We start from the raw sequence: 25,282 nt of genomic DNA, 5'->3' as shown, positions 1-25,282 counted from the left end.
ACAGTCGCACTGCTCTGAGCTCCCTGATATTGATATGAAGACAGAGCTTGTTCCGCAACCACAGGCCTGTGTTTGGAGATCTTCCAGGTGTGCCCCTCAACCTGGATCTGACACGTCCGTTATTAGAGACAAGGAGGGCAGTGCGCTGTTGAAGGGGACAGCTTTGCATACCATCTGGGGGTTGAGCCACCACTGTAGGGACTCAAGTATGTGTCCTGGCACCTTCACTACCGAGTCCAACCTGTCGTGCCTCAGTCGGTATATCTGGGTAAGCCTCATTCTGGCATGTCTGACTACATAGTGCAGGCTGCCATGTGTCCCAGGAGACTCAGGCATTCCCTTGTAGCAGTGGTCAGGTACCACCTGAGGCTTTGAATAATGTCGGTCATGGCCTGGAAATGGGTCTCTGGCAGGAACGCCCTTGCCTGTACCGAGTCCAGCACCACTCCAATGAATTCTACTCTTTGGGTCGGTGATAACGTTGACTTGTTCACATCGAGGAGTCGTCCCAAACTCAGGAAAGTAGACCTGACCAATTGTACATGAGACTCTACCTGCTCCCTGGTACAGCCCCTGAGCAGCCAGTTATCTAAGTATGGCTATACCTGCACCTGCCTCCTCCACAGAAAGGCTGCTACAACTGACATGCACTTGTTGAATACTCAGCGGGCTGTCGACAGACCGAATGGGAGGACTGTGAACTGACAGTGTTTGTGGTTGAGCGCAAACCAGAGAAAACATCTGTGCGCAGGTCGATCGGCTATGGGAAAGTATGCGTCTTTCATATCAAGAGCAGTGTACCAGTCTCCCGGATCCAGGGAAGATATGATCATGCAGAACTTCAACTTCACCATGAACTGGTTGAGTCCTTGCAGGTCTAAAATGGGTCCGAGACCCCCCGCTTTGCCTTGGGGATTAGGAAATAAGAGGAGTAGAAACCCTTATCCTTTAGCTCCTGAGGAACCTCTTCCACTTCCCCTATGGCGAGGAGTTGCTGGATAAGGAGTTGCTCATGAGAGGGATCCCTGAAGAGGGACAGGGAAGGGAAGTAGGAGGTAGGGGACGAGCAGAATTGGAGAGAATATCCCATTTCTACCATGCAAAGAACCCAGTGGTCCGATGTTATTTGGAACCAAACACAGTATAAAGAGGGATAGATGATTCAGAAAACATGGGTAAGGATCAACTGTTGTGGTGAATGCGCCCTCCTTGGGTGCACCTTCAAAAGGCCTGTTTAGAACCTGATGAAGGCTTAGACTGGCCATAAGTTTGCCCGGAAGGGAGGCTGGAAGGTTTCCGCCTGCCTTTCCTGCCCCTTCACCTATAAAAATCCTGCCTTGGCTGAGGAGGACTTGAGCATTTTTGTTGTTGAGCTTGCGGTTTAAGTGCTTGCGTCGGTTTGCTGGCATATGCATTCCCAACAACTTCATGGTCGCCCTGGAGTCTTTCAAGCTGTGCAGTTTGGAGTCTGCTCCAAAAAGAGCCCCACACCGTCGAAAGGAAGGTCCAGCAGGGTTTGCTGCACTTCCAGGGGTAGCCCAGATGTTTAAAGCCATGATATGCTCCTCAAGGCTTTGTCTGAGGAGAGGGTATAGGTGGCAAAATCTGCCAAGTCTAGGGACACCTGCAGAGAGGTCCACGCTACCGCCTTCCCCTCCTCTGTGATGGCAGATAATTCAGCCCCAGAATCCACAGGGATCAGCTCTTTGAAATTCAACATGGAGGATCATGAATTTAAGTTATACCAACTATAGCTTCCTGGTTAGCTATCCTCAGCTGGAGGCCCCCAGTGGCATAGACCTTTCTACCGAATAGGTCCATCCTTTTTGCCTCCTTAGATTTGGGGGCTGGTCCTTGCTGTCCCTGACATTCTTTTTCGTTAACCACCAACACGACCAGAGAGCATGGCTGTGGGTGAGAGAATAAGCATTCAAAGTCCTTGGAAGGGGCAAAGTATTTGTGCTCTGCACCCCTGGCAGTTGGCAGAATTGAGGCCGGGGTCTGCCAGAGGGCTTTATATTGTTTTGAACAGTTTTCATCAAAGGCAGAGCTAACCGTGATGGACTTTGGGAGTGAGCATGTCCACCCTGAGGTCCTCGGCCTTGACCACCTCCTCCACTTGCAACCCAATGTTGCGGGCAATCCGCCTAAGGAGGTCCTGATATGCCCCAGGGTCAATCAGAGGAGGGGCCGAAGCTGACATCCCTGCCACAGCTTCATCAGGGGAAGAAGACACGGTGGCCACAGGGGGTACTGGGTCCTCCTGCCCCACCGGCTCCCTAACCCCTTCTTGGTCAGTGCACTCCCTTGTGGCAGTTACAGCCTGGGATACGGTAGCCTGACTCTGCAGATGGTCTCACGTTGGAGTCGCCTCTACTGCGACTGGAGCCCGAAGGGGCGGTTCGGACAGAGTGGCCTCAGATCCCTCAGGCATAGGCCTGTCCCTATGAGAATGGAGTGGCCGGTGTTCTGATACTACCAATCTCAACCCCCTTGAAAAGGTACCCTGGGCCTGATGGTAAGCCCAGTGGGTCCAAAAGGACCACTGCGCCAGTGGCTGCAGCTGCCAGGCTACCAATGCCCTCCTTCGTTGCCTCTAGGATAGCGCCTCAAGTAGTATGAGTTAGCATCAGACTCCGAGAAAGCGGATCCCGATCACGAGGACCATGGTGCTGCCGAGGGCCCATGCACCGACAACCAGTGCCACGATGAAGCAGGGGACCAGTGCTGGGACGATCTCGCTGGAGACTGGTGCCTGGGATCCGGCGGTAGGTATCAGTAGCAGGTATCCGGTGTCGGCGATCGAGGACGAAGGCCTGGTGCCACGGGTCAGTGCCAGTCCTCTGACATCACCGCAGGTCAGTGCCAGTCCTCTGCTGGTGCTGAGGATCAGTGCCCGTCTGGCCTCAGTGTTGGGGAGGGGGAGCGCTGTGTTGCCAGAAGTGCTCTCATGGGGCTCGGTGCTAGGGAGCAGTGCCACAGCGAAGGTGACCGAGGGCGGTGCCATGTAAGGTGCTGAGACGAGGACTGCGAGTGCCACATCGTAGCAGGCTTGCCTCTAGACGTTACCGGTCTTTTTGGCACCAGAGGCTTGTCCCTCAGACCTGGTGGCTGTGCAGCCATCATCTCAGTGAGGTCTCCAGTGGCTTCAAAAGTGTCTGGAGTGGAAGGAGGCTCTAACTTCCACCTGGCATGCCCTGCCAGAGAGTCACTAAGTGCCAAACTCAACGGTCCCCTGTAGCGCTCCGAAGTCAACAGCACCGACCTGTGCCGACTTGGCGCTGGGTCTTTTCTGGGGTGCGCCCATGCATCTCTTGACAGTCCCACAGATATTGGAAATGGCAAGCACCCTCTTTTGGCCTCCTTGTGTCTCCTGTGCGGCACTGGGGAAGTCAAGCGGTGCTGGGTCGCTCTCTCTGGGTGCGGTGCCAGGGAGCGCCGGTGCTGAAGGTCTCTTGTGGTAGAGTCCTTCCTTGGCACCATGTTGCATATGGATGCTAGAACACTCCACACGGATGTGCCCAGTGCCAGATCCTGGAGGTATGCAGCCGACTGTGGGCGGAGAGCAGATTCCATTAACAGTCGTTTTAGTCAGAAATCATGCTCTTTTTTGGTTCTTGTCCAAAAAGCCCTGCAGATTTTATACCTTTCCGTTTGGTGTTTGGGGGGAGCACCCTTTAGACAAGAGTCGTGGGAGTCACTGATGGGCACAGATTTATTACAAGCACTGCAGCGTCTAAAGCCTTGGGTTCGCGGTATGCCCCAGAGCCTGAGGGGGATTAAGGATAGGGGAGAGACCCTGCTCCCAACCTGCCACCTAAACTAACTATACTAAATTAACTCTAACTCTAACTATAAACTGTAATGACTAACAGAAGAACACTAAGGGAGCACTTGCTAAGCAAGTGAGCACTGTTCCAACAACTGTCATGGACGGTAAGAAGGAACTGAAGGGAGGTCAGGTCGGCAGGGTCATATATTGAGTGCCATGAAGGCGCCATTCCAAGGGACTCCACAGCCAACCTGACAGGAGCTGCTAAGGTGTGGCTCTCAAAGTTTTGTACTGGTGACCCCTTTCACATAGCAAGCTTCTGAGTGCGACTCCCCTTATAAATTAAACGCTTTTTAATATATTTAGCACCATTATAAATGCAAGAAGCAAAGCAGGGTTTGGGGTGGAGGTTGAAAGCTCATGATTCCCCCCCCATGAAATACTCACACGACCCCCAAGGAGTCCTGACCCGCAGTTTGAGAACCCCTGCGCTAAGGGAAAACTTTCTGAGAACCATGCACGCAGCGCACGCACACCTGCTTGGAGTTGACATGAACAAGCACTTGAAGAACAACATAGCTACTATTGTTGTGATTTCTTCATTTCTTGGTATATACCTCTGGGAAAAAAATTAACTTTTTCAGATATAAAAAAGCCAAAGTTTCAAAACTGACAGTTTGAATTAGTCCCTACCCTTTGAATTCTAATAGGTAACTTTAGGGAAAGACAAATAGAGCATAAGCTATGAAAATGTTTACTGTTCTTTCCCACAAACTTTATTTCTCAAATAAAATACTATAAGGGCTAAATATACCCACATTAATTCTTAATTTCAAATAATGAAATAAATGATCTGAGAATACTCTAGCATCTGTGACACATCATCAATGCACTGAAATATCTCCTAGTGTTTACTTGGTAAGACTCAGCCATGAACTGTCTGGGTCTCAAATCACTAGGCAAAGGTCTCACATCTCAGTATAATTTCTCTCTTGACAAAAGAAAAGATTAAATAAATTACAATTCCACCAGGTTGAATTCACATATAATGATAGACAGAAGTACAGGCAAGATTACAGTAGTTTACAACATTACTAATAGATAGTGAAAGTTGTTAGAATAAGTATACTTTTATTCTGGAGAGTGACTAGATTGCTAATCATCTTCACTAACCATTCTGTGTTATAAATCTAATGCTTACCATATGTGGGGCACTGATAGTTGCTTGGAAACCTGTAAAACAAGAAAGAGGTAAACCTACCGATGTAAGAGTTGAGCTATTAATGTTATAACATTCCTATCCAACTTATGTATGAAACATCGCATATGCAAGCCCTCAATGAGACACTACAGCTGTTCTAACTGTCTAGTTATATATTAGTACTGTATTCAAAATCACGGTACAAGAAGGTCTGACATGCCCAACTCTAAAGTGAAGGAAAAAAAGTTCTTCTACTTTCCTCAACTGGTCAGTACATACAGCCATGAGGGGTACTGAAAGAGGCAAGTTTCTATATCTTGATTTATGTATGAAATATACAGAAAGTTCAATATGGACTAATGAATAAGAAGTATTACTAACTAATCCCACCATTAGCCAATATAAAAGCTGAAGAAGAAGAAAAAATAGATACACTTTGATTCATTTCCCCCCCAAAAAATTAAAGGCTCTGGGTGAGATCAAGCAAGTTCCAGAATTCATGATCCTTCACTGAAAAATGCCCTGCCAGCAGTCCCTTCTTATTTAATCTTTTCAATCAAGTACCGACATCAGCTGACCTCAACTGCAGAATTATACAAAGAGAAAGAACATCTCTAATGTAACCAGATCCAAATTAGAGTTTTATACAGTAAAACCATCACCTTAAACTGCACCTGGTAACAAAAGGAAAGACAATATTGACTAGAGGACTATAATATATTCTAAGAGGCGTTACTAAGTAAATGGGCTACTGAAGTCTACGCTAGCCAAATCTTCAAATTAAAAAAGGCTGGATCAGCTAATTCCAAGGAACTAAATTTCCCATATACACTTTTCACGCATTTCTTTAAAGTAAAACACTTTCATATTCTTATCACACATACTCTGTTATAAAAGTGAGAACAGACATTTTAGATAGATGCTCTCTTACCTATCGATTGAGGAGAATCCATATAAGGGTTGCATTTTGCATAGTGGCAACGGTCTGTAGCCAACATTACTTCATATACTTTATCTGATTTGATTATTCCATTTTCTGAAAAATGGAGAGTTTTATTTACAAAAATCTGAAAGCACGATTCCTTTTTTATAATGACATGTCTGTGCAAGGACACAAAATGTAAAATAAACAAATTCATAAATTGCAAGAAATCACGTATTATGTATACTTAAACCTGTACTATGCTTCATTTTAAGCTTTGACCAGTATGTAACACATTGAATTTTGAGCTATACCACAAGTTTTTCTAAAAACTATAAAATGCTTTCAATTTTGTAATATGAAGACTTTATATTCATTTTTCAAAAAGATCTGCCTCCCTCCCCCCTCCTGCCCGCCCTGGGAAAACAGAGCTTGCTGCATACTTTTGCCACTCCTGCAAGAATACTGTCAATCTCTCATTTAATACTGAATATAAAGTACATTGTTCTCCTAGCAAACAATTTATGGTTTCTCTACATACACAGGAAGGAATAAGTCCACTTACAAGTGGTAAACTACAATATATTTGCCTATTTGACAAACTGTAATTTATTTTCAAAGTGCTGTTTCACTATTTGTCTCCAGAAAAATGCTCCTCTTAAAAGAAACTCCTATATCATTAGGATTCTGACATTTGGTCTTAGACAGCCCACATGAGAATTCACATCAAAACAGTTACATCTTTGTTGCTCTCCCAACTGAACTGTAAATACTTTTGCCATTTTATATTCATGTATATTACCAGTTCAGTCAATAAAATTTTTGTTTTAACTTGTCATCAAGTTCTTTATTGCTAAATGATTATTTAGCCTTGTTTTCTTTAGTGTTCAGAAAAAGCATTCATTTAATCACAAAAGTATCTTAAAAACAAACTGGAATAAACAGCATACTTCACAACCAGTCACTTACATAACAAAAAGATATGCAGTTTAAACCAAAAACAATTCTTTTTAAAATCAAATGCTCTATGAAGCTATTCACATTAAACAAGGGGTAAAAATTTAAAAAGCACCTAAGCCATTTTTGAAAAAGGGACTTAGGCTCATACAGTAGACGCTTTAGAAAATTATACCAAAGATCTAGTAATCTAAATGCAAGTTCTTAAGTTTATAATGGGACTGTTAAAGTTACTTCAATTTTTCAACTTTTCATTCTGGGAATATTACTGCAAAATATCCTTATGGACATGGAGGTTCATATATTTGCTGAGCTGCCATTATCCTGCTATCACAACAAACTGGTAGTTCTACAGATCAATTATAACTAAACCTACGACAGAAAACACTAGTATACTAAAGACAGGTAAGGAGTGAGAAATATCCATATTCCCATTGAACTAGACAACTGAAATCCAGTAAATATTTATGAGTGGCCAACTAGGAAAAATATTCCTAAACTTGTACTTTGACCTTTACATTAGAGGTCACAAAAAGGTTTCCACCATTCAAGTCCCTTCCTGTCTTGAAATCTCATTAACACTTTTGTTATTAACTGCCACCAGCTTGGGTACTGTTTAAACGGCAAGGGGGAAGCAAAATAATCGAGAGGCTTCCATGGTAGGTGACTACAGCATCACTGCCTGGGCACTGAGGAGCTTCCAAGATGTAAGTAAGGTACATGAGTGCACAGGAAAAATCCCATATATTGATTTCTTGTCTGAGATTGTAATGTTGAGCCGGAAGCCTCCAATTTAGAGAAAGCTGGGCTAAGGTCACCAGTTAAATAAAACTATTTTAATTAAAAAATGATGGAATGCTGGCAAGTCTGCTGCAGTCGCCTACACTGATATGCACATGCACTCAAAAGGTTAACTGCTACAAACTAGAAATATAGTCTACATTTCTTCAGCATCTTCCATTCAGGGGAATCTCAAAAATGCTTTATGAATGTTAGGCTTCACACCACTGATTATTTTATTTTCAATTTATAAATGGAAAATGTGACCTTCATAAGTGACTTTCCCAAATTCAGACACTATGTGGCAGAAGCAGGAACAGCAATTAGATCTCCTTGACACAAACTGCTTGATTTAACTACTAGATAATGCTCCCTCTTGATAAATATTTTGATCTGAATTATAAAAAAAGAACACATTTATATAATGGCCTGCAATTCCTCAAAGAATGCTACTCCATTTTTCAAATGGTGTCCACTATACAGTATAATTAGCCCAGGCTAACACGTCAAAAGATTTTATTAATCCATAGGTAATAGTAGCAGGAAGTTTGGGAAGAAAGATGCCACAGTATTAATAAATTAAGAAAAATCAAGTTTTGGTTTTATAACAGTCCTGAGTCTTTGAAGATATCACAGATCTCGCTTTCTTGAGGCTCAGGCTCACAGTAACAGAAAGGCAGACACTCTGAAGTTTTTGGACCTCTCAGGGTGTCCTGACACTGCTGTATGGAGCATGCCTCCCAGCCCTGGCAGGCAGACTTGTGCTGACTTTGATCAACATTGTGAGCTAAAAATACCAGTGTGGACATGGCAGCCCTGGCCACAACTTGGACTAGCCATTAGAGTTCAAGCCTGCCCGCCCCTCTGGGCCAGAGAGCTAGTGTCTAGCCTGAGCTGCAACATCCACCTGCTATTTTTAGCTCACAGATTGAGAAAAGATATCTCATGTCTGTCCACTTGGGTTGGGAGGCATGCTCTCGGTTGCAGCATAGACACATTTCTGAAATAATATAACATCAACACAAGTCCCCATCATTCATCCACAAGGTGACCAACTCCCAGTACCTTAGTTCCATCTGTAACGATCCGTACCAGTTCCTGAATCGCTCAGGAAGCAAGAACTCCCATAAAAATCCATTAGTAAAAGCATATACAATAAGAAATTGTTTTAGAAAAACTGTTATCCCCAAGTACAAACAAGCAAGACCATTAAGGCCAAAAACATCAACTCGAAATAAAACCTCCAAATCTTGAGGGCAAACTGGTAGATAGATGACACGGAAATAAATGCTGCATTAAAATATATTTAAAGTAACTCTCCAAGAGTTTGAAATCCTGTGTGTGGCATCTTTAAATAGGAGAGTTAAGAGATGAGAATTAAAAGAGTTAAGAATACTGGTAGTGAAAATACTAGAGAAAGAGAGAGAGAGACTGATGTAGAATAGGTTTTGATCTTGGGTAAACTAGTGAGATGCCAGGAGAGTCAAACAGGCACAAAGGAATTCAGGAAGTCCTTCACCAACTGTGGATAAAGCATTACAGCACTGACATAATGTGCTTCTTCCAGGAACCAACTGCACTTGAAAATCTCCCACCTTTATTTCTTTCAAAAAAATCAGAGCCAAGAATGGGAATCTCCTTCAACTATATCTTTAGAGTAAATATAATTAAAATAGACAAATTTAGTTTATTAGCTTCTTTTATATTTAAGACTTATAATTAAATGCATTGTTTTATGCAACAGAATAATTCAAATTTTATTTTAGACTGAGTTTCCCTTTTAAAGGGGATATTAATAAATGTCCCTGGGATGTGAAACAGATTTTACTTTTTTATAGTCAGACATATTTCATGTCATATAAAACATGAAAATACAGGTATAAGGGAAAAAAGAGAAATCAAACACTGTAAAACACACAAAAAGAGACACTATTATCAATAATACAGGAAAGAAGCTACTGAATGAAGCCAGGAAGGAAAAGAAAATATAACCAGAGATTTTTTTAATCAATTTTCCTCAAGGAGCACAAGAAAGTTTTCCAGGTAAGTGTCTTCAATTTCTACTGAAGCTAAGCTTTATTTCAAAAAAATGTCCTAACTCTTACAGTTGTGAAAAAAGACTTCTAAACAGGAAGTATTAACTAATGCAGTGCAGTCTTCCTCTGTGCAGACAGCTCCCATGTGTCTGTTGTTGTTCACAACTTTTTCAAACTGCAAGACGCAGAAAATTGATCAGAATACAGTCATTTTTAATTTCCGTATGTAGTCGGTAACAAGCCAGTTAGTTTATAAGCTGACCCCCCCAAGATGGATAAGTAAAAATGGAAAATTTTTATGACCCATTCATAAGCCAACTCTATAATTCAGGGGTTGGCAAACTTTGGCTCCCAGGCCATCAGGAGAAGCCGCTGGCGGGCTGAGATGGTTTGTTCATCTTGAACGTCCGCAGGCACAGAGATAAACTTAACAAAGTGTCCCAGCCCGCCAGCTGCTTACCCTGACAGGCCGGGACAGCAACTGGGGGCAGGGGAGGAAGAGAGAAGCTGAGGGTCAGGGGAGTAACCCCTCTGACCACCGCCCACATGACCCCACCCCTAGCCCAGGATCCCCACACTCTTCCCGTCCCTTCTCACCTTAGCTGGGGTGGGCCAGGGAAGGATTCTCTGGCCTGGCCGGAGCTGCTCCAGCAGGCCAGGCATCACATCCACAGCGTGTTCCAGCAGGCAGGGCCAAGCGATGTGGCCGCAGTGTGGTCCGGCAGGCCAGACGGCACGGCCACTGCCTGTTCTGGGGGGCGGGGCCGAGTGGCATGTCTGCAGCCTGCCAGCCCCAGAGCTGCACCTGCTTCAGAGGCTGGTGGGAGAGCAGCGCGGCCAGAAGCAGAGAGACTCTGGCTCCACCTCTTCCCTTCTGGCTCTGATGCCTCTCCTTGACCCCTCTGTTGGGGAGAGGGACTGTGTCCCACCTCTCCCTCTCTATACCCGTTCATAAACCGACCCCCTTCTCTGATGCTTCCCTTTTTTACTAAAAAAAAAAAAAAAAAATCAGCTTATGAACAAGTACATACAGAATCCTGTGAGCAGTCACAAAATTGACAAGAATCAAGTCAGTTTCACTCTACTCCTACTTAGAAAAACTGGAAGCAGAAGGCACTGAAACAGGGGAGGGTGGGTAAGATTCTGTGGCCTGCATTGTGCAGGAGATCAGACTAGATGATCCCTTCTGACCTTAAAGTCTATGAGTCTAACCGAAAGAAACGCAAGCCAGAGGGGTTTAGAAAGGTAGAACAGTAAAAATATCCTCACAGCATTCAGAAAGCCAAAGGAGAGTAATGGAGATATCCCCCAAACATGACAGCCAGGAGGTTGGCAGAGGGACAAGGTAACTTAGGGTATGTCCACACTACCTGCCGGATTGGTGGGTAGTGATCGATCTATCGGGCATTGATTTAGCGCATCTCATCTAGACACAATAAATCGATCCCCGAACGTGCTCCCATCAATTTCGGAACTCCACCAGGGTGAGAGACGGAAACGGAGTCGACGGGGAGCCGCAGCCATCGATCCCGTACCACGAGGATGGGAGGTAAATTGAAATAAGATATGTCGACTTCAACTACGCTATTCTCGTAGCTGAAGTTGCTTATCTTACATCAATACTCACCCTTCCCCTCCACTGTAGACTAAGCCAAAGATTCACACACAGCATCCTCACGAAAGCCAGAAGACAGGAAGTGGAGACAAATGCTGCTTTGTAGCTGTAAGGGTGGTGCTGGGGAGCTTCAGTTTCAGATACCTCCTAAGCAAAGCCTGATACAACCGGGGAGGAAAAGGTTTGGCATCTCTTCCAGACCCCTAAACAGTTTCTACCTACTATCACTCTAGCTTTCATATAGATCTGTGACTAGTAATTTTTGTCATCCAGCAATGGGGTCAAAACTGTTGCCACCTATGTCTGGATAAGCAAGTGAGATGCTGATGGAATTAATTAGAAAATATAAGTACCATAGAGAGAAATGAGGAGGCAGAAGAAAGAAATGGAAATGAAAATATGTAGGGGAGCCAGGGAAGAGAGTATGCCAAACTGACGACCAGGCTTCCTGATATGCAGTATCCCAAGGACAAAGCCTGCTAGCCTGGGTGAAAAACTGTCTGTGTTGCCACACACCCTCAAAGCCACAAATCTGAAATGTATAGTATCCATTATAGTATGTATTGCATTTATTATTTTTTCTTTGAAAAGTGCAATTACTAAGGCTGGGTGAATAGCAGAAAAATGTTGATTATATACATGAATTAATCAAATATTTTATATATTATTAATTTAACTGGTATTTGGCAAATATTCACCAACAAAATATTCGACCAACAAAAGAACCTGACAAAAAAAACAAGTTACTCAGATAAAGAAAAAAAAAAAGTGAAGTGAAGCCAAGAAAGGGGAAGATATAACAAGAGCACAAGATGCATTAGTAGCTTATTTGATTAATGTATTTAATGAATTTCACAGGCAATGAACCAGATATTAACCCTTTTATCTTCCTATTAGGCCACTCCAAGTTACATGTTTTTAAAACGTGTTAAGAAAGAAGATTATATTAAATGCAGAACACAACTTTTTAATTCCATTAAATTGCAGGAGTGTGGCAGCACAAACATTTTTCACTCACGCTGGCAGGCTTAGTCCCTGGGCTAAATGTCAGGTACATTTTTCAAACATCATGAATTGGTTTTCATTTTAAGAAAAACCAATGTGTGATAACTCAACTAGAGAAGCAATTTAAGGAACAACCAAAGCATCTGAACTGATGATCAACAGTGAGAGCAGGCAACTGAACTGAACATCTATTTAAGGCGTTTGCCACAATATTATCCTGTATAAAACACTTAAAAGTATTAGAATATTTAACAGACAATCATTCAAAAAGGGCTTTGATAAATTTAAGACCTGTATTATGGTCTACATAACACTGTTTATCTTTTCTCACACAAAGACAGTGAATTTACCCATTTGCCATCACTGGATGTATATTTTGGAGGATGTAGCTGTTTGAAATCCAAAGTAAAATTTTTCTCCAACGAAAATTATGAAGAACTCCTTACTAAGAAAAATACATGTTAATTTAAATTGGCCTGATGTTACTTTAACTTTTCTTTCATCAATGGCCAGAATAGAAAAAAATCAACGATTTTTTTTAAATGAATTTTTTTAAGTTTAAATCAGATTTCTTTGATAAAAATGTTTTTTGAGAAAAAAACCTATCTAAAAGATAGTTTTAATTAAGATGTATCTTTGAGCTGTAACGTCTCATCATGGAATAGGGATTAAAAATTCTAATTCTATAGTATGAGAATATATTCACGTAATGTTTAAGAAAAGTTTTGTAAATGAGTTCCAATAGTTCATGGATTAGGGACCCAATCTTTTGGGTTCCAGGGGCTTCTGTATAAATTATCTAGGTTAGTCTTTCTATCTACCTAGTCCTCAGTCTAGAAGATACCATCAGAGATGCTTAGTTTTACAGTTCTCAAACTGTGGATTTGTGTCTCCTGAGATAACATGCTTGTTAACAGCAAAAATGTTTTTAAATAAATACATAGAGAGGTGAGAAATAACAGACCTCAACCCTATGTGTACACAAATTTGCAGAGGGACAAGAGTCAATCCCTTACCTCTCTCTCGAAGTGCAAAGTTTCAAAAAGTTCAATGAATAGAAGATTGTTGGGAGCGGAATAGATCTGGACAAGGAGAAGAAATCTGGAGATAAATGTGAGATGGGAGGGCCAGGCAGTAGAAACAAATGTGAAACTGTTTGAACAGCATATTCCAGAAGTCTTGAGGTCTTCCTGAATGTAGCTGTCATTGGTTTGAGGTCTACCATACCATTCTCTCACTAGAAGGGAAAACATATAATGGCAGCAGGCCATAAAAGAGACCCAGTTTAGGAATATTTTAATGAAGTTCTCTACCTGTAGGTAAGACAGGCATGCACACAGTGCAACAAAGAAAGGCAAGGTCTGGTTGCCCGAATGAAACATCACGAGAAACACAGACACTGACTCCAATGGAAAAAAATTGGTGGGTGTTCAGCACCCCTCAGCAGCTCCCCGTGGCCCCACCCCATCTCCTTGCTCCAGTTCACCTCCGCCTCCTCCGCGAGTGCACCACCACGTCCTTCTCCTCCCTCCCTCCCTCCCAGCACTTGCGCAGCAAAACAGCTGATCCACAGGGCAGGGAAGGGAAATGCGGCATGCTGCAGGAAGAGGTGGGGATTTGGGAAAGGGATCCAATAGGAGCAGGGAGGGGGCAGAGTTAGGGCAAGGACTTTGGGGATGCGATTGGAATGGTGGCGGGTCGAGGGATGGGGTGTGGTTGAGGCGGGGGGGGTGCCGGCACCCACCAGCGCTGGAGAATGTTGGCGCCTATGATGAGAAGTGTTCCTTTTCAGGAGGAAACTGCATTGATGATGATGATGATGATGACAGGAACATGTCTGAACATGCAAGATCTTCAGGTTGGTAAACTTTTTTGTTTCATACTTCTTTCTTAAAGGACTGCCTATGTTCCTTCTGGACTATTCTTGGATTCTCATGTTTGAGCAAAAAATATAGTCATTACTCTATGGTATTATAAAATTTTAGATGCAGTTGTAATAAAAAATAAATAGCTGAAATATGCGGATCTTCCTTTTACAATTTCACCTTTAAAGTAGTACTGAGTGTCAGCAAATGCAATGAGTAATACTAAAGGAGTATGGTAATAATAACTGCATTGACTTATTTTGTTTAGAAGAATCCATCCTCAACATACAGGATTCTGAAGACTATCCACCTTCAAGATCACCATCATTTTCTATAGTTTCAGAGTTATCTGCCAATGATAGTGTTTCAGTCACACCATATATGTCACATAGCCACAGTATATCACCTGTAGCAAAAAGAAAAAAAGTAGTCATACAGAAACAACCATAGATATATTTGTGATAAGAACCAGCAGATTACAAAAAGAGGTAAGTGATGAAAAAATTGCCCAGTTTGTTTATGCAAAAAAACACTCCTTTCCGTATGACTGAGAACCCACATTTCATTAACATGGTTCAGTCATTAAGACCAAGATACAGTCCGCACAACAGAGCAGATGTCACAGGCAAATTGCTGTATGAAAGAGAAACTGAGCAGCATGCAAAAGGTCTAGAGGGTGTAACTGTTAACCTGAGTCTTGATGGGTAGAAAATTGTCCACAATGATCCTGTTGCATATGCTTGTGTGACAACAGAAGAAGGGAATGTCTTCCTTACTGAAACAATTAATACATCAGGAAATGAACACACAGAATACTTACAAAAAGTAGCAGTAAAAGCTACAACAAACCAAAAAAAAATTCAAAAGTCTAGTATGCAGCTTCGTCATAGACAATGCTGCAAATGTACCCAAGATGAGAAGAAATTTAGAAGAGAGTCCCAAGCTAATAACATATGGCTGCAGTGCTCATTTGATGCACCTTCTATCCAAAGACTTCAGTCTCAAGAAATAAAGGCTAATGTTGTTGAAATTGCAAAATACTTCTCTAACAATCACTTTGCAGCAGCTGCTCTGAAAAAAGTGGGAGGAACCAAGCCAACTCTCCCACAAGACATATGATGGAACTCACTAGTGGACTATTTTTAGCACTATATCAAGAACAGGCCTAATCGGATGACAGTTTTTGAACAAAATTGTGAAAAAATAGATGGCACTGTCATAGCCAAAGTTCTCAACATTGGACTTAAGAGAAATGTTGAACACATGCTGAGTACCCTGAAGCCTATTTCGGTAGCCCTTGAACAAAATGCAAGGAAATAGCTGTTTTAGTACTGATGCTGTTGAAATTTGGAAGGAACTAAGTGAGATCTTAAAAAGAGAAATACGCAATGACAGTTAAAATAAATAAATAATAAAGTTTTCAATAATCTGAACAGCACGTCCCATCTCCATTAAAGTTGGCTTCATTGGTTTCTGTGGTATAAACACACTGATTTTCTCTGAGTCACCTTTAGCAACATAATTGGATGTGCTATCCCAGTGGTCCCTGCGGCGGTGGAGCACTCGCTGAAATGCTGCCGCCAAAATGCTGCTGAAATTCAGCGACGCCTCTCGATGACGCCGCTTGCTGTCAACAAGCGATGTCATCGAGAGGCGTCCCTGCTGAAATTCGGGAGCAACGCCTCTCGATGATGTCACTTGTTGGTGACAAGCATCGTCATCAAGAGGCATCCCTGCCGAAATGCTGCTGAAATTCGGCGGCATTTTGGCAGGTGCTCTCCCAGGGGCCAGGATGTGGGGACATTAAGATGCCCCCGCGGGTGCCATGGCACCCGCGGGCACCGTGTTGGAGACCACTGTGCTATACTTTGAACAAGACAAGTTGTATTTTCACCAATTTCACGATTACATAGGCAATCACATTGGTTAACTCTGCCTGTGGACAGATGAGCACTAAGACAACCACAAAAACCAGTTTTGAAGGAAAGCTTGCTCAATAAATCCATACAAGAAAGCAGAATTGCTTGTAAAATCTCCTTCATACTCACTAAAAATACAGTATCTAGTTTTAAAATATGAACCATTATTGTCCAAAATTTGTTCATTTATCGACTTCATATTTATTCAGACTATAATTAGCCCACCTTGAGATGCACCAGCATGTTCCAGAAGAGATTCATACAAGCACAGGAAAATAATACTGTATGTGGAAAGTTATTTTTCATTTCTTGCTAAATCAGTTTTATTTTCAGTAAAACCAGAACTTTTATTGAGAATTAAATATTTAACAAGTTCTGTTTTTCTTTAAGAACAGCTATAATGGGTCAAACCAATGGTCCATCTAGTCATAGGCGCCAACTCTGTGGATGCTCCAGGGCTCAAGCCCACCAGCCACAGTGGTTCTGGTTCTGGGGCTGGGTGCCAATCAGCTGTTCACTGGACACGTAGGGGAGCCAGTGCACCAGCGAGTGACTGGTGGGAGGCATTCATGGAAGGCAGAGAGAGATGGGCATGTGGGAGGGGCCTTGGTAGAGAATGGGCAGGAAGAGGTGGGGTGCAGCTTATCGGGAGTGGCCTTCTAACGGAGTGGGGTGGAGCACCCACCTGGGGTGGAAGCGGAGGGGGAGAGTCAGCACCTGTGCATCTAGCCCACTATCCTGTCTTTTGACAGTGGCCAATGCCAGGTGCTTCAGAGGCAATGAACAGAACAGGTAATGATCAAGTGATCCATCCCCTGTCACACAATACCAACTTCTGGCAAACAGAGGCTAGGGACACCATCTCTGCCCATCCTGGCTAATAGCCATTGATGGAACTATCCTCCATGAACTTACCTAGTTCTTTTTAAACCCTGTTATAGTCTTGGCCTGCAAAACATCCTCTGGCAAAAGAATTACACAGGTTGATTGTCCACTGTCTGAAGAAATGCTTCCTTTTGTTTGTTTTAAACCTGCTACTAATTATTTTCATTTGGTGACTCCTTGTTCTTGTGTTATGAGTAGTAAATAACACTGCCTTATTTACTTTCTCCACACCAGTCATGATTTTATAGATCTCTATCATAATCCCCCTTAGTCATCTCTTTTCCCAGCTGCAAGTCTCTGTCTTATTAATTTCTCCACGTATGAAAGTTGTTTCATACTCATCATTTTTATTGCCCTTTTCTGTACCCTTTTCAATTCTAATATATCTTTTTTTTGATGTGGCAACCAGATCTACATGCAGTATTCAAGATGTGGGCATACCAAGGATTTATATAGAGGCAATATGATATTTTCTGTCTTATTATATATCCCGGGGTGGGCAAACTACAGCCCAAGTGCTGCATCCAGCCCTCCAGGCGTTTTAATCCAGCCCTCGAGCTCCCGCCGGGGAGTGCGGTCAGGGTGTTGCCCAGCTCCCTCAGTGGTTCCCAGAAGCAGTCACATGTCTCCCCTCTGGCTCCTACACGTAGGGGAAGCCAGGGGACTCTGCACAGTGCCCCCACCCCAAGCGCCGCCCTCACTGCTCCCACTGGCAGGGAACTGCATCTACTGGGAGCTGCAGGGGCAGCGCCTGCAGACAGGGCAGTGCGCAGAGCTGCTTGGCCGCACCTCTGCATAGGAGCCGGAGTGGGGACATGCCGCTGCTTCCGGGAGCTGCTTGAGGTAAGCACTGCCCAGAGCCTGCACCCCTGATCTCCTCCTGTGCCCCAACCCCTGCCCTAGTCCTGATCCCCCTCCCGCCCTCTGAACCCCTCAGTCCCAGCCCAGAGCACCCTCCGGCACCTCTAACCCCTCATTTTCAATCCCACTCCAAAGCCCATACCCCCAGCTGGAGCCCTCAGCTCAACCCCCAATTTTGTGAGCATTCATGGCCCACCATACAATTTCCATACCCAGAACTGGCCCTCGGGCCAAAAAGTTTGTACATCCTAATCTATCCCTTTCCTAATGATTCCCAACATTGTTAACTTTTTCGCTGCTACACACTGAGCGGATGTTTTCAGAGAACTATCCACAATGACTCTAAGACCTCTTTCTTGAATAATAACAGCTAATTTAAACCCCATAATTTTATATGTAGCATTGGAATTATGTTTTGTTGTTTTCAAATTAGTTTGTTGATGGGGGGGAGATAGTGCCAGAGAAGAGTTAATCACAGAACCATAAAAAGACAGGCAGACCTGGAAGGAACCTAAAGAGGTAATTTAATCCACTCCCATATAATGATATAGGGACAAGTATTCTTACACCATCCCTATCAGGTGATTCTTATAAAACATCAGTGACCACCTCCCTTTGAAGCCTATTCCAGTGCTTAACCATCCTTATTGACTAGTAAGAAAGTTTTTCCCTAATACACTTCTACCCCGATAAAACACTGTCCTTGGGAGCCAAAAAAATCTTACTGCATTATAGGTGAAACTGTGTTATATCGAACTTGCTTTGATCCGCCAGAGTGTGTAGCCCTGCTGCCACCCCCAGCCCCAGAGCGATGCTTTACCACATTATATCTGAATTCATGTTATACCAGGTCGCAGGTGGAGGTGTACCTAAACTAAATCTCTCTTATTGCTGATGAAACCCATTACTTCTTGTCCTACCCACAGAGGACATGGATGCAACTGATCACCATCCTCTTTATAATAGCCCTTAACGTATTTGAAGATTTATCAGGTCCCCTCTATTTTCCACCCCCTCGAGATTAAATATTACCAATATTTTTAAACCTTTCCTCATAGGTCAGTTTGCCTAAACCTCTTATTTTTTGCTGCTCTCATACGGACACTCTCCAATTTGTGCACATCTTTCTTAAACTGTGACACTGAGAACTAGATACAGTACTCCAGCTGAGGCCTCACCACTGCTGCACAGAGGAGAACAATTACCTCCCAATACTGGTAGATAAAAAGTATTTTTTTAATTAAAATCAGACTTTATTTAAATTGAATTTTTATTGTTTAAATTATAAGTTTTTCTTTTTAAAAATAAACCTGATTAAAATGAAATCTGTATTTAATACAAAATATGTTAAAGCCTAAACCTATTATAATTTCTTAAAACATTTCAATAGAAATAAAAATGCAGAATCCAGGAGCCTCTATCAAAAACTAAGATAAGGCTGCCTTTTTTATGTAAAGATTGAATGGGGAGGGGAAATCTAACTTTTGAGGTCAAGCTTTATAAATATGGCAAAATAGGTCATGTAGTGTATTAAGGGTTTATTTTGTTCAATAAAAATAAATTTTATATGCTGTTGTGTGTTTAATTAAATTCCAGTTATCATTCCAATGCAGCTTGACACAAAAGATGAACAAAAAATTAATCCAGTAAATAAGCAATATATCATTCATCATTTTCTAACATTCTAAAAATAAACAATTAAGTAACAAGAATCTAAAAGTGTTAAGCTATATATATAACTTAAATAAATTTATATAGTTTATAGTGGACCCTGCTAGGCAGCAAAAAGATGCATCAAATCTAGCGTAAGGCTCCATTTAGCTGTAAATCAATATGTAATGTTTATATCAACCAACGAGTATGCACCTTTGTTCAGAAAATAAAAAGCAAACATGGAAAAGTTGATTAAAATTCCTGATTTTAATCAAGGATTTCAACGTGGTGACTTAAATAATCGTTTAAATCAATCCACTCTGTGACATTTCTATTAACACTCACCAGAATAATAGCAGCCATTTTTGGCTCATATTCAATTTGTGATTCACAATAACCCCCAGATCCTTTTCAGCAGTACTACTTCCTTGCCAGTTAATTCCAATTTTGTAGTTATGCATTTTATTTTTCCTGTGTGTAGTACTTTGCACTTTTCTTTATTACATTTCATCTAGTTGATTTCCGATCAATTCTCTAAATTGTCATGGTTGTTTTGAATTCTAATCCATCCTCCAACGTGCTAGCAATCCAGCTTGGTGTCATCTACACATTCTATAAGCATACTCTCCACTCCATTATCCCAAGTCACGAATGAAAATATTGACTAGTACCAGATACAGGACAGACCCGTGAGGCACCCCACTAGATAAGTCCCCCAAGTTGGACAGCAAACCATTGATAACTATGGAATACAGTCTTTGAACAAACTACGCACCCACCTTATAGTAATTTCATCCAGACCACAATTCCCTAGTTTACTTATGAGACTGTCATGTGGGACTGTGCCAAAAGACTTACTAAAATCAAGATATCGGACATCTACAGCTTCAGATGGGAAATCATCTTAAAATATGCCTCACAAAAGGCTTAAGAGATGACCACAGAAGTCAGAAAATACAGTCAGAAATCTGCCAGCAACTAAGAAGGTTCTTTACTGAAGAATCCCTACAATGATGAAATTGCTGCTCTCAAAAGACTCTGAAATGATTTTAAGTAGCTTAACATCTGAGAAACAAAATCTTCAGATAAATTATCTTTAGCTTACTTGAGAGCACAGTGACAATTATTTGTGAACAGCCTGCCTATGTTACTCAGGTAAAAAAAAAAACGCATGGGCTGAAAAACCCACTCATTCAGGGAAAACAGAAATCTCTCTCAAGTGAGTGTCATCAGCTACTCCAGAATCTGAGCTTTCATTTAAATTCTATATTTTTTTTAATTAAGTTGATATTTCATAGGGTTATGAAGAAAACCTTACAAATGTGAACCAGGACAGAAAGATGTGAACCAGGACGGAAAAAAATAGATATCAGTATTAGGCAGAACCTTGAATGCAAGCTTAATGAGAAACCACATGGGAAGCTAGTGGTGGGATCTGAAAATGTGTGGACTGTGTTATGGCCTCAACAGCAAGCATGTCAATGGCATATTGCAAAAAGAAGCAAACAAGGAAAATTATTTTTGCGGCAGCATACTGTATTGCTTGGAGAGGATAGAACAGGAAGAAAGTTGAAGAGGTAATTGCAACAACCTAGGTGAGACATGACTAGGGCAGGGACCAACATTTTAGCTGTGGAAATGGTGAAGAGGTGGCAGAATTTGGAAGTGTTGTATAGTGTGAAGCAATATGATTTGACACAATCCTGGGTATAAAAGACAGGAAGGAAATTAGGATGACCCCAACATTATAAGCTTGAGCGACTGAAAGGATAGCAGAGTGGTCAACAGAATGAGAAAAGTGGAAGAGAATCAGTTCAGAATCCTGCAAAAAGCACTTCACCCAAGCAGCAATCAATGAATTATGAACTATTACGCAACTCCTCTCCCTTTTTCTAGGATCACTACACGCTTTAATACACCAATAAATTAAATGCTAGTTAAAGCTATTTAAGATTGACTTAAGTATTTCTATTTCAAAAATATTTTCAGTTTACTGTAACTTTTCAGTAAATTACACTTACTGGGCTTAAGTTGTCCAGGACTGATCTCTGTTCAAAGAGGAAATTGTTCTCTGAACATTGGGGAAAGACTGTTCAGCTACTTCAAGTGAGAAAGAAAACAAATTGAGAATTTTTTTTATATGGTTAAAAAATGTATTTCTTAAGATGCCTCTAGTATTGGATCTGGGATTCAAACAACGGGGAAAAACCAGCCTTCAATGAGAAATGCTTTTGAATGTTCCAGCAAAAATTATTCTCATTTAGTAGAGTTGAAATCTGTTTGTTCACAACCAGCATTTCTGTTGTTTGTTTTTAAAGAAAACCTGCATAACATTTTAAGCAAAAGATATACCATAATAAGTTAGCTGGGCAAAAATTTACTGAAGGTTTACAGTGCATGAGACATTGGTCTCTGCAAAGTCTCTTGTTCAATGGGCGGGCATCTTTAGACGTACTATTGTGCACTGAATATGAGACCGTCTCTGAGGCCCTCCCCTTTTAGTCTGCACTTTCTGAAGGTAAGAAACCAGTGGGTAGGTCTACAATCCATTTGGGAAGCATGATTTCCAGTGTGGGTAAACACACACACTAGCTCTGCTCTAGTGCCCTAAAGAGGCGTGGCTGAAGCAGCTCAGGCTAGCCACTCATGTACGATCCTGCCCAATCCCTTGTGTATATACTTGGTCAGCTAGTTCATGCCACCATGGCCACACTGGGTTTTTAATGCACTAGCTCGAGCAGAGCTAGCACATGAATGTCTACCTGCACTAGAAATCCCAGCTCCAAGCTACTGTGAAGACATACCCAGTAAGACAGGCCTCAGAAGAAGTTTTAGCCAGATTCAGTGTGCAAGTACACAAAGCAAAAACCCAAGGACTGATCTACTATAAATGATAGGACAATGACAGTTCTACAGTTAAGGTCGCAACTGAGCGAGAGAAGCTCATAATTGAATAAAAAGTTATACATGTCACGTTTTCTCATGCTAATAGCATGTTCTAACATTTAACCCTTTAAAAATGATTTAAGAACCAGATCAGCTACTACACACTAGCCTGACAGAGTAATATTTGTTTTCTTTTTATTTATCCTAGGATTATATACATGCATAAACACACAAATTAACTCAACATCAAATTTATTGGATCATTCGTGTTTTGCCATTCTGTCTCTTAACAACAGGTACATTATATTGATAACAAAGCTATAAAAATAAAAGAATAAAGTTTAAAAATAATACACAGCTGAATTCCTTCTCAAATGTTAATTTTGAAGCAATGTCTAGAACCTGTTCTTGTGCAGCCTACATGTATTTTCTTTCACTGCAAATTAGAAAAATATACTTGTTATTTCTATTAATAAAATGTGTATAATGGAATTAAACTGTACGTGACTCTGCAGATTTTTTTTTAAAAGTCTGTTTTATCTATGCTAGGTCAATACAATCTTAAGACTTATTTTAATTGCTGTTTCCTGTTTAGAATTTCTAGCCTCAATCCTGAAGTTGCCTCCACTCAGACAGATCTCTGCACAATTACAGAGAACAATGAAGTCAATGGCACAGGCCTCATTGCACATAATAGCTTTGAATAAATTATCAGCTATATAATTCAGATTCTCTACAAAAATACTATTTAAGTGGTGTCAGATATCTTAATAAAAGCACTGAAAATAGTAGTACAACTTAAATCTCTTTACAGCATATGTATTTTTATATTACTATTATTTCAACTTCTTCAAAGAAGTTTCAAAATCCAATTTACTTTTTATGCTGTTTGACGTTTTTGCAATTCTCTCATCTTAGACAAAGCAAAGCAACTAAGTCAATTTCACCTTCAGGTTCTCAGAACAGTAAACACTGCAGGAGCATATATGTTTTTAAGGCTTGAAAAATCCATGTCTACCTTTGAAAGCCTTCTCAGACAAGTGAGGAGACTTACTCTATCAGCACTTGGAGAGCCAAATCTCATTTAAAAACATTTTTAGCATTTAGAATTGCAAAGATAATCTTCCAAATGTTAACAAACCTAGCGTTAGCTTACTGCATTAACAGAAGAGAGAGCTCCAGTGCTTCTTAACTGCTCATAGTCTTCCTAATGTAGCCAGTTTCACAGGCTTTATCCAGAGCTCAGTAGTCAGTAGGAAACTGAAAATAATCTCAGCACGATACTATGCTGCATGCAGTATGGGTAAGATAGGAGCAGGTTTGGGAGGATTAGATTTTTATCAGTAAATGTCAGTGTGTGTATGGTGAAACTGATGTTTACTAATGGACAAAAAAAATACTTCCAGCAATAATCACTGAAGTTTGCAAAGAGGGAAGGTAAGAGAAATACTGCTTGACAACTTATTAAAGTTTGATTTAAGGATATTTACTTTGTATGTTTTGACGTGACACTGCAAATTTGTCTTTTAATGGTTATCAACTTCTATCATCATTAAATAACTATTGCCTGGCAGCCCCTATAATTTCCCACAATTGTGAATGTTTAAATTGACGAAAATAAAGGGGCTAGGAGATATTACCAAAAACTACATTCTTCCCTCCCCATGAAACGGAGTGATTGAGGAACAAGCACCCTTGCAGAACCCAGAATTGCAGAAGTAAAACAATAGAAGCAAACTACTAACACAGTTTACAGAAAAATTATGTCCTTCTTGTGGCCACCCTCGCCTCCCAATGTTTAGGAGATTCTGGAAGAAAAGAGATCCTTACCCCTTTCAGGAGCTAGGAGAGGAGCACTACAAATGTATCAGTCAAAGGCTAATATCAAAGGTGATGGAACTTAAGCCTACCAGGCTCCTAATCTTAACTCCCTACCTCCTCTCAATTTGGACCACACGCACAAACCAGCCCACACCTCCCCCTCAGGCTGCAGGTCCCTAAAACAGAACACAGCTGTGGGCATCAGTCCCAACACAGGAGCAGTGCAAGCCCTGGGAAAAGTGGGAGAGAACCTGCACCTCAGGTGAGCGCTGGGAGGATGGGGTGACATCAACAGCCACACAGCACTTTCCAGAGGAGCCTATAACCTGGGACGGCCCATAGGCACCAGCTGAGCCCCGCGCTCCCTGAGGAGGAGGAGGAGGGGACTGGAGTCCTACCAGCGCGTTGCCCTGGATTTCACTTGCGCATCGCGGCCACAACCAACCACTCCGCCGCCCCCCGGGATTTAAGCAAGGGCCGCTAAAAGCCACGCGCCGGATAACGTCCAGCGACACCGCTACAAAGAGACCGTGACACGGTGAAGTACCGCCCCCGCAATGGCCTCAGGCCGTTCAAAGCTCCCAGCCAGTCTTCCCCGCTATCGCTCGGACCCAACGGCTCCGCGCCGGGGCTGGGGTCGGAGCCGGAACCCTTCCTGACCCGGTGGGGGATCCCACCCCGGTTGCCAGCCCCGGGCACGCGCCGCCTGCACCGCAGGGCAGAGACGAGGGAACACGAGGCGGCCAGCACCGGCAGGCGGGGGGACAGCAGCAGCCGCCGCCGCCGCACGGAACGCCCCCACCCCAGGCGACTGCAGCCCAGGCCGAGCCTGGAGCCGGAGAGGAGCCGCCGCCCTCAGACTGGCTGCGCGGGGACCTACCCGCAGGGGCGGGGCTGGTCCCGCACCACACACACCCAGAGGCGGCGGTGGCCCCGTACCCCCAGCGGACAACCTCTCCCTTGAGCCGGGTTCCTCCCCGCCCCGCTCAGTGACAGTTGGTCTCTCCCCAGCCCAGGACCGAATGCGACGTGCGTCTTTCCGAGGGGCCGGTAGCGGCTGCGGGAAGGGGTTGAGGCCGTGCGCGCCGGGGCCCCTCCCTCGTC

At 42.5% G+C, this 25,282-nt stretch overlaps 1 protein-coding gene across 3 annotated transcripts in view; it reads right to left on the bottom strand.

Annotated features, from left to right (window-relative positions):
* Positions 1–25,282, bottom strand: part of PCMT1 (protein-L-isoaspartate (D-aspartate) O-methyltransferase) — a 50,878-nt gene that overhangs the window by 25,348 nt on the left and 248 nt on the right. For 2 of the 3 annotated variants that reach the window (XM_032771775.2, XM_032771773.2), the window contains exons 2-3: positions 5,905–6,009; positions 4,974–5,005 (exon numbers count right to left, since the gene is read on the bottom strand). In XM_032771775.2, coding sequence (XP_032627666.2) covers positions 4,974–5,005; positions 5,905–6,009 — 137 coding nt within the window. Of the gene's footprint in view, positions 1–4,973; positions 5,006–5,904; positions 6,010–21,492; positions 21,560–25,282 lie in introns of those variants that run through there. The other variant, XM_075064044.1, reaches the window with a different exon arrangement.

This window comes from Chelonoidis abingdonii, chromosome 3, assembly GCF_003597395.2.
Source record: "Chelonoidis abingdonii isolate Lonesome George chromosome 3, CheloAbing_2.0, whole genome shotgun sequence".
Taxonomy (NCBI): Eukaryota; Metazoa; Chordata; order Testudines; family Testudinidae; genus Chelonoidis; species Chelonoidis abingdonii.
The sequence above is the reverse complement of the archived record's forward strand: the minus strand, read 5'-3'. Positions and strand labels throughout refer to the sequence as shown.